Genomic DNA, 9,607 nt, shown 5'->3' on the forward strand with positions numbered 1-9,607 from the left:
TGATTCCTGGGGACCAAATTCATGTCATTAGGCTTTTTATCTGCTGAGCCATCTCACTGCAATCTCCCTCCCTCAGTATTTTATGTGTATAAGTGTTTGGCCTGTGCTCTGTACATGTGTATACGTGGTGCCTACAGAAGAGGGCATTATGCCCTGGGATTGGAGTTACAGATGGTTTTGAGCTACCATACGGGTATTATACACTGTACCTGGATCCTTTGGCAGGGCAGCCAGTTCTCTTGACTGCTGCTGAGTCCTGTCTCCAGCCCATTCTTCCTTTTTGAGGCAGGGTCTTGATCCCCTGATCCCCCAGCTGCAGCCTTCCAAGTGCGGGGCGCACAGGCACAAGTCACTGTGCCCAGCTGCGCTCCTAGGTTCTCTGTGTTCTTCAGCTGGCATGGAGCTGTAAGCCAGTAAGTTGATTTCTATTGAATTCCATCCCAGAACCAAAGGCAGCAATGGTGTTCTTCTTACCCCATTCGAAGAATCTACCTTGAATGACAGTTGACAAATGAGGTGCTCAGATGGATGATTTGGGGGAGATGTGGTTGTCCTGCAGTGCTTTGATTATGGCCACATTCACATGGGGGGGCTTCTCCTTGGACATTTGTGGGTGTGTGTCTATAACTATCTTTACCACTCCTCCTCTAGGACTTAAGAGCTCGGGTTCTTTTCGACAGCACTAGGAATAGCGTGGAGGACAGGAACAGTCTCCCAGATGCTGGGATTACAGGCCTGTACCACTATGCCGTCCAGGAAGTCTCCCGGATGCTGGGATTACAGGCCTGTACCACTATGCCATTCAGGAAGTCTCCCAGATGCTGTGATTACAGGCCTGTACCACTATGCCGTCCAGGAAGTCTCCCGGATGCTGGGATTACAGGCCTGTACCACTATGCCGTCCAGGAAGTCTCCCGGATGCTGGGATTACAGGCCTGTACCACTATGCCGTCCAGGAAGTCTCCCGGATGCTGGGATTACAGGCCTGTACCACTATGCCGTCCAGGAAGTCTCCCGGATGCTGGGATTACAGGCCTGTACCACTATGCCATTCAGGAAGTCTCCCAGATGCTGTGATTACAGGCCTGTACCACTATGTCGTCCAGGAAGTCTCCCAGATGCTGTGATTACAGGCCTGTACCACTATGCCGTCCAGGAAGTCTCCCGGATGCTGGGATTACAGGCCTGTACCACTATGCTGTCCAGGAAGTCTCCCAGATGCTGGGATTACAGGCCTGTACTGCTGTATACTATACATTCTTTTTAATGGGAGACCTAGAAAATTTTGGTTTGGTGTTTCTATGGTGACCAGAATACTTCCTCTTCTTTTGGACATGAGAGCCCAGAGATCTTGAACAGAGTGTGCTTGTATAGTCTAGTGGTGGTTTGCATTTGATGCCTGTGATAGTCAGAGGAGACTTTGGAATTTGACATAATCTACTGTAAGCAGGAGAGGGAAGGCTCATCGTGAAAGTATGTCTAGAAGAGTGAGGAGATAGTGCTGTTTGTCTTTGTTTTAAACAGTGGACAATGTAGACCAGACTGGCCTTAAACTCAGGGAGCTCTGCCTCCCTCGCTCCTGAGTGCTGGAGTGAAGGCATGCATGCGCCCACGCCCAGTGGACAGTTTTTATCCATTCAGTTTTGTAATACGGCCCACTGAGGAAGACAAAAGCACAGTGTAAAACTGCTCTCTGCTCTGCGTCACGCTTGCAACAGGCAGAAGATCATTTGCTAGGAGTCCTTTTCTGGTTTTTGTCATTAGGAATGAGGACATTTCCACCAGCACTGCTGTTTTGAGGAGGAGAATGTGGTTCCTGGGTAAAATTAAGTATCAGATGCAGCTGACTGGGCTCTCTCTTGCTTCTAATTCAGAAAGGCATAACCAGTGCTAGTTTCTGTCACTCCTTGTCCAGAAGTTAAAATCTAAACTGGATTTTGGAGCAAGCAGTGTGGTTACTGCTGCTATCCAATAAATGTTAATTTGATGGTTATTTCTTGGGTTGTGAACCCACAAAAACCATTAAGAAAGCAGAGTGTGGCATATAGGAGTAAAGTTGGGGGCTCACTTGGAGTTGAAGGCCAGTGTGAGCTCCAGAGTCAGATCTATCCCAAAATGAAGACAGAAGTGTTAAAATGTGGCCCTGAAGGAAACCAGTGCCACTCTGGGTTGCTTCTTGTCCTATTCCTGTGGAGTGAGGGGCAGCTCCTGGAGATTGGCAAGTACCTCAGTGGCCCTTCCTGGGCTGTGGCCCTTCCTGGGCTGTGGCCCTTCCTGGGCTGTGCTCCTTGGATCATATGGAGCCATCATTGTACTGAATTTATTGTATCAAAAACTGATGCCTGAGAGGGGATAGGTTACCTAAACTTGTTCCCAAATGGGTTATCAAGTTCATTGGGATACATCTGGCTATGTGTGCAGATGTAAATCTGACTTTGCAGTGATAATTTTAGAATTTTAGTTTCTTTAAAAACAGAAATATTGTATGTGCTTTCATTTTATCCCAGGTGCAGGGCTGTAGGGCTGCTTTGGACTAGGATTTCCCTTGTGCTCTCTAGAAGAGGTATGGTTTTTTCAGCTGCAGAGAACTTGTATGATTTTATGACATTTGGAATTGTGGGAAGTTTTCAGAGGCTATATATAAAATGCTAGGGCCCTGAGAGGTGGTTGTTGGTCACTCGGGAATGACTGCAGCCTGTGCTCGAAGAAGAAACAAAAGGAAAGAAATTAGATTCAAGAATCAACCAGTCTCTTCCCCCCTTTCCTTCTCTCTCTTGTCTTTAGTGATAGCGGGTAAAACAGGAGGGGTGAGGGGTAGAAAAGAGAAAACCCACAAATCAGTGGAGACCGGCCACACACTTAGCTCCTACGACTTTTCGTTAGTCCAGGACCTACACGATGAGCCTGCCACCAAGCCTGAGAGTGACTCAGGACCCAGAGGAAGGAGAACGCCTCCTACACAGGCTGCTGACTTCCATGTGCATGGTACACGTGTTTCTACACACATGCATAAAACACACATGTACAGATGTAATAAAGAGACTGGAAGGGCGGCTCAGCAGCTGAGAGCACGTGGTGTTCTTGTGGAGACCTCTGTTTAATTCCGAGTGCCCACACGATGGCTCATGCTGAGATTGCAGTTCCGGGGCATTCATGACACTCCTCTGGTCTCCGTGGGCTCCAGGCACACGTGTGTGCACAATTATGCATACAAGCTAGCTGCTCATACACATAAGACACATTTCTAAAACCGGAAACATGTAATGAAATTCAATTGGCAATGTCAGAGTGCAGTAAAGAAGTTTCCATGGAACAATATAGACTCCTGATGCGAGGTGACATGAGGTGGTGAGGAGGCCTTGCGCAGAAGTGTGGGGTTATAGGAAGTGACTTTTAAAGAAATACTGGATCTCCTTGCTGACACCACCACAGGGTCGTCAGAGCATTTCAGAGAGCTGGCCTCAAAATTATGTGTGATCCTAATCCACTTTGCATTCCATATTTTTAATTTAATATTGAAGCTGAAATTGGGGTTTTAAATTTAACCTCCAGGATTAGCTGCGCAGGCTGTTGATACAGGATCTGTTCACTGGGGCTGGCAGGCTTTGTGCTGGCCCTGCTGTGCTCAAGGTGTGTGGTTCACATTTTAAGACTCAAGATTTTCACATCTTTTCAGTTTCCGAGCTGCACAAATTGTGGAAATCCCAGAGCTTTAGGAACATCAGGAGGACCCTTTGAGGGAGGCCTTACTGTCTTTGGAGTCTCTCAGGAGGATGGGTATGGTCCTTCCTTGAAGCTTTGAGTATAGGTTGACTCTGAAACAATGAAAGAGAAAACAAAGAAAGAGGCCCAGAGCAGTTTGAGTGTGCCTACTTCCGCACTCTCCTCTCCCCCACACAGTTCTGCCCCAGAAGGGCAGAGCCCACTGAGGCAGTGCACGGTAAGTACACAGCTGGAGGATGGCTTCGCAAGCAGCAGAGCGAACACTGCACCAGAAAGCAGCTGTGTACATGTACATGTTGTAGGTGACTTTCCTTGTTGTTTAAGGTCTCTTCTGTGAGTGGTTTGCCTACTTGTATTTATGTGCATCGTATATGTGCCTGCTGCCTGCAGAGATCAAAAAAGGGATTCTGATTTTCTGAAATTGAAGTTGTAGATGATTGTTAACCACCAGGTAGATATTGGGAACTGAGCCTTCATATAAAACTGCTATAAAAATCAGGAGCGCTCGTAACTGCTGAATTTTTCTAGCCCTGATTTTAAATTTTAAGGAGTTTGGTACTCAGTTATTATACATATGAAGTAATTTTCATTATACAAGTAGAATATTCCTTGTCCAAGTCTTGAGATGGGAAGTTTCCACTTTCAGATTTCTTCAGATTTTGGAATATTTACATTGACATGATGCACTATCTGGAAGATTGGACCTGAGTTTAACCATGTAACTCATTTCTAGTTCAGGGACATGTCGGTACACATGGTCGGGACGTAATGTGGGCACAGCTGGCATTGAGTGTCACTCATCAGAGGAGACCCCTGTCCTTCTGTATCCTGCTTGTCTCCAGGGTTTCAAGTTTTAGACTTGGGATGTGTACTTCCCCGGGCACCCCCACCCCTCTGTGTACGTCTCCACAGGTGACATGGGGATTCTTCTAGTTTCTCTTGTTCCACATCCAAGAATTTAGTCAGCATCAGACCACAAATGCATTTATAAAAACGTGTACTGTTTTCTTTGTCCCATTCCCCAAACAGTAGAACATAATTGTTTCTGTGGTACTCATTTTGTGTCAACAGTGGACTGGTGTGTGTCCTGGGTGCAGGTGGAGACCTGTAGCCAGTCTATAGTCTACTGAAGCAAGTAGATTGTGAATTCCAGGCTAGTCTGGGCTACATAGTGAGAACCATGTCTTTAGAAAAAAGAGAAAACAAAAAGGAAAGGAGTACAGTAATGTGTGTTTTTGTGTATGTGTGCGCGTGTGCATGCATTCGTAGGCACAGGGTACATTCAAATGCTATGCTAGTTTATTTTGGACATTGCATATCCTTGGTTTGTTGGAGAAGGTTCAGTCCTGGAGCCCGTTTCTCTGTGTACAAAGGGACAGATGTACTTAGTGTGGTGTTCATTGGAGCATCTTAGCCTAAAAGCTGGCAGGTTCCCTGGTAGACGCTTCTGTCCTGGCACAGTGCTTGCCAGCCTTTGTCTTCATTTGCAAACTTAGTCATGCCAAGGCACAATCACTAAATGTCAAGGAACTCCTGCTTTTGCCAGAGAACTTACTTGAGTGTCATGTGTGAATGAATGGCATCTGTCGTTAAGTGTTAGGATGAGGCTGGCAGTCACTGTCTGTGTGCTTCAGCCACTGGAAAGGTATCTGGGGGGCGTTTGCGGCCTGAGGAGCTGGGTTTTGATGCACCTACTTTCCATGTTCATAAGTATTTTTAAGTCAGTCTTTGACTATCTGTAAAACATAGCTTTGAGACTTTTTCTACATAGCATTATCCCATATGAGTCTTGTGATTGTTTGGCTTTTTAGCTAACACCCTAAATATTGGCCTTATTTGGGTACTGGGGAGAAAAGCCGTGATTCATAGCCTTTGACTAGGTCCCCAAAGCTAGACTTTTGGGGTTTGAGGGGTATATCGTCAGTGATTGCTCAAATGTTTTTAAAATTTTTATTATTTTGCTCTTTTATGTGTTGTATGTTTGGTGGGGTTTTGTGGTCCACAATGCATTGTGGAGGTGGGGGAACACGTGTGGAGTCGTTCTCTCTTTCCATCTGTACATGGTCAGGCTCGGATCACCAGGCTCACAGTGTTAGGAGCAAGCCCTGTTTACCCATCTCAACAGCCTTTGGACCTGAGTTTTACAACTTTTATAATTGCTAATCTGTTTCTTTATTAGACTTAGAGATCTGATCTCCAGTCTCAAAGCAGTGCTTAACTGTGTTCTCACGTGTTACCTCACCTCCTTCAACCAGGAACCATTCCAAAAGTTTCTTTACAGAATTCTGTGTATACCATGGCAGTAATTCTCTGGACAGACAGGAATGGCCACTGCAGAGTATAGAGAGAGGAAAGGACTATGGGGGTGGGGAGGGGGTTGCTATGATTCCTTTTGTTTGTTTGTTTTTCTTTTTACATTTGTTAGTAATAGGAATGTGTGTGTGGAGGGTTCTAAATTGGTTTGTATAGGTGAGTGACATAGTCCAACCTCTGATGCAGGTCATCCAGCATTTTCTAGGTTCTACTACAGCATGTAGTGAAGAAGAGACAGCAGCATAGTGCCAGGGCTTGAATGCTGGTCTCCTCTCGCCTGGCAGTGTGCCGCTGCAGGCCTGGTAAAGAGCTGTCAGTCAGAGGGTCACTCTGAGGGCTGCTCAAGAAGACCACTTTATAGGCAGCTGTAGATATTCTGTGAACATTTTCCACACACACAAATGACAGTTATCCTCATCTGGCAGTTTGACTTAAAAATAACTTTTTTTTTTAAAAAAAAAAAAGGCATTTAGAAAAAAGACTACTTACTCTGTGTGTGTGTGTGTGTGTGTGTGTGTGTGTGTGTGTTTTCTGCTATGTCAGAGCTTCCCAGCTGAGGGTAGTTATACTTTTATACTACAGCTGATACATTAGAACATTTTTTTAACTTAAGGTTTTATAAGAAATTGTCCTTGAGGTCATATGTTTTACAACGAATGAGTAGAGATAAAAATTAGTTGTTTTGGATTGCTAGTAGCTTCTTGAAGCTGTTTCTTTAAATTTAGACAACGTAAAGTTACTTTGCTCTGTAAGTACTCTAGCCGTGTACCTGTTAGCCCCAGAGATGGAAGCACACTCTTCCTTTTCTTCCTGTGGTAAAATACAGCAACACAACTTCAAATAGTCTGCATCATTCAGGTTTCCTAAGCCAGCTGACAGCTGGCCACACCCCGGAAGCCGGGCTGTGAAAGGCTCCTGTGGGAAGCAAATGTTCTCAGTGCTTTTGCATTTCAAGAAGCCCAGAGCTGATTTGTTCAGACTTAATCCTTTTACATCCACCTAGCTAGCTTCGACTCAGTCTTTAGCTCTTCGATGAGACTTGCTTAGGGGGGAAAATCTAGCTTTCTTTGTGGTTTCCATAAGGTTTTGAGAGATAAATTGCCTGCTTCAGTGAAAAAAAGTCTGTCTGGATCAAGTACATCCTGAGATGTGCAAGTGCGGGGCTTTCCTGACGGTGTGCTCTGTCTCTGCAGGAGAACTGCGGCACATCACCAAGCTGAAGCCCTGGAGCCTCTTTGATGTACTTGTGGAAAAGTATGGCTGGCCCCACGAAGACGCGGCACAGTTTACAGATTTCCTGATCCCAATGTTAGAGATGGTTCCAGAAAAACGAGCCTCAGCTGGCGAATGCCTTCGACATCCGTGGTTGAATTCTTAGCAGATTCTACAAATATAGCATTCTGAGCTAGCAAATTTTTCCCAGTACATTGGACCTAAACAGTGGCTCTCATTCTTTAACAGGATTACAAGGGAGCTGGCTCCACCCTCAGACCTTTGTTTTGCTTTGAGGTACTGTTGTTTGACACTTTGCTTCCTGTGCACCATGGTCCTGGGGAAGGGTGGTCTTTGTCTTCAGCTAAGTAGTTTACTGGCCATTTTCTTCTGGAAACAATAACATGTCTCTAAGCATTGTTTCTTGTGTTGTGTGACATTCAAATGTCATTTTTTTTTGAGCGAAAACTACTTTCCCTTTTGTGTTTGGCAGGTTCTGTAACTATTTATGAAGACATTTTAGCTGAGTATTATATAATTTACAATCTTAAGAAATTATAAGTTGGAACCAAGAAATAGCAAGGAAATGTACAATTTTATCTTCAGGCAAAGGGAAATCATTCCTGTATTATAGTGTATGTAACTATTAATTTGCATAAATAGGGGGTGAGGATTCACATGCAGAAAAGCTGCCCAGTCCTGAGTGCTTTTTAGCCTACATTGCATGCTGCAGATTTCCACTGCTTCAAAAAGCTGTGCAAACTTTTCATTCCATGGCAGCCCAAGTGGTTCTGGATTAGATGCCATGCCCTCTGTGGCACTTTAAAGGGGGAAAAACGTTAAAAATTTGACACTGGAATCTAGCAGTTCCATTTGTATTTTGAATATTTTTTAAAACTCTGTTAAAAGTATCAATCATTTCCACTTAAAATGTGATGGCCCAACCCATGTAGTGACGCCTCTCACCAGCACTCTAAGTTAAATAGGTAAAGTGGACAGAGAAATTTGTTCAGTGTGTGGAATGAAAAAAATAATATATTTTTGGAAAAGCATGATCGTGTTTGTTTAAAACACAAGGTGTGGCTTATACAGTTTGCAACGCAGCGGACAGAGCACTCCTCCCAGCTTAAAGGTAACAGCGACCTTGCACGCTGAGCACACGCCTCCCAGCGGAAAGGTAACTGAACCATGCCCGCTCTGTAGGCAGCTTCTCCTACTACAGCAGCTTCCCTTGCTAGCCTTTTCGGTACTCCCCATGAATGAGAAGGTCAGTTCCCCTTTGTAGACCGCATACAGTTTTAGTTTATGCATTTCCTTAAAATTAACTGTAGAATCCAGGATACAAACCATTATTAGTAGGCAATACTATTTTAGAATGTAACATAGGAGGTGTATTTAGCCTCTTTTAGAAGTCAGTGGATTGAATGTCTTTTTTTAAAAAATTTTTATTCATTAAGGTGCCTCGTTTTTCTTGACTTTGTCCATTAACATTTATTCATATGCCTTTGCAATAATTAGATTGTGAAAAGCTAACAAGTGTTGTAACAATAATCCTTTGTTTGGGGTGCTTGCACTTGTCTTAAGAATTAAAGTGTTTTGGGGTGTTTTTCCAGACATTGCCTTGGTTATTGCCCTGTATTTGAAGAGAGAATCAACAAACATTTGCTCTTGGTAGAGTGTCAGCCAAGCTAAAAGAGGTGCGGCTTGTCAGAGGCTATGACATAGGGCAGAATGGGTCTTATGAATGAGGCTTTAGTTGTGGCTTCATTATCTACAATGTGGGTGTTCCTTTTTATCAGTGTTTCATCAAAAGTGCAATGGTTTCCTCCCCCTTTTCCACCCATCTTTCCCTCTGGGGACAAGACATATCCCTCTTAGGAGTTAACATTATTATATCATACACTGTAGTGAGATAGAAGATGCCACTCATTCCTAAGCTATGCATGCGGTGTTTTTCTAACGAGGCTGTGGGTTTCCTTATAGAGCCTATGACAGATGGTGGCTCTAAAGTCATAATTTCTATAAACATTCCTATAAGAACCAGAGTATGTTTATATTTTCCCTACCTCTGAAAGAACTTTTATCATTTGAATGAAGTTTGTCTAATGCGGTTAGAAATGTCAAGTTGGAAAAGGAAGCTAGAATATCAATTTTCTATTAATACCCTAACTAGTTTACAATATACAGGTAGTTCTAGAATACTCTTTTGTGATTGGATACCATATGGTTATATCAGATTCTTGGTAGCATGGTGCTAAAGAATACATGTAAAGGTTGGGTGTTGTGGTATACTCCTTTGAGCTCAGCACTTGGGAGGCAGAGGCAGGAAGATCTCTGAGGCCAGCCAGGTCTGCATAAG

At 44.0% G+C, this 9,607-nt stretch overlaps 1 protein-coding gene across 16 annotated transcripts in view; it reads left to right on the forward strand.

The window, feature by feature from the left end:
* Positions 1-8,862, forward strand: part of Srpk2 (SRSF protein kinase 2) — a 178,298-nt gene extending 169,436 nt beyond the window's left edge. For 15 of the 16 annotated variants that reach the window (XM_052173063.1, XM_052173070.1, XM_052173072.1 and 12 more), the window contains one exon: positions 7,230-8,862. In XM_052173063.1, coding sequence (XP_052029023.1) covers positions 7,230-7,414 — 185 coding nt within the window. In that variant the 3' untranslated portion in view covers positions 7,415-8,862. The remainder of the gene's footprint in view (positions 1-7,229) is intronic. The other variant, XM_052173077.1, reaches the window with a different exon arrangement.
* The last annotated feature ends 745 nt before the right edge of the window (positions 8,863-9,607 follow it).

The sequence above is a fragment of the Apodemus sylvaticus genome, chromosome 2 (assembly GCF_947179515.1).
Source record: "Apodemus sylvaticus chromosome 2, mApoSyl1.1, whole genome shotgun sequence".
NCBI classification, from domain to species: Eukaryota; Metazoa; Chordata; class Mammalia; order Rodentia; family Muridae; genus Apodemus; species Apodemus sylvaticus.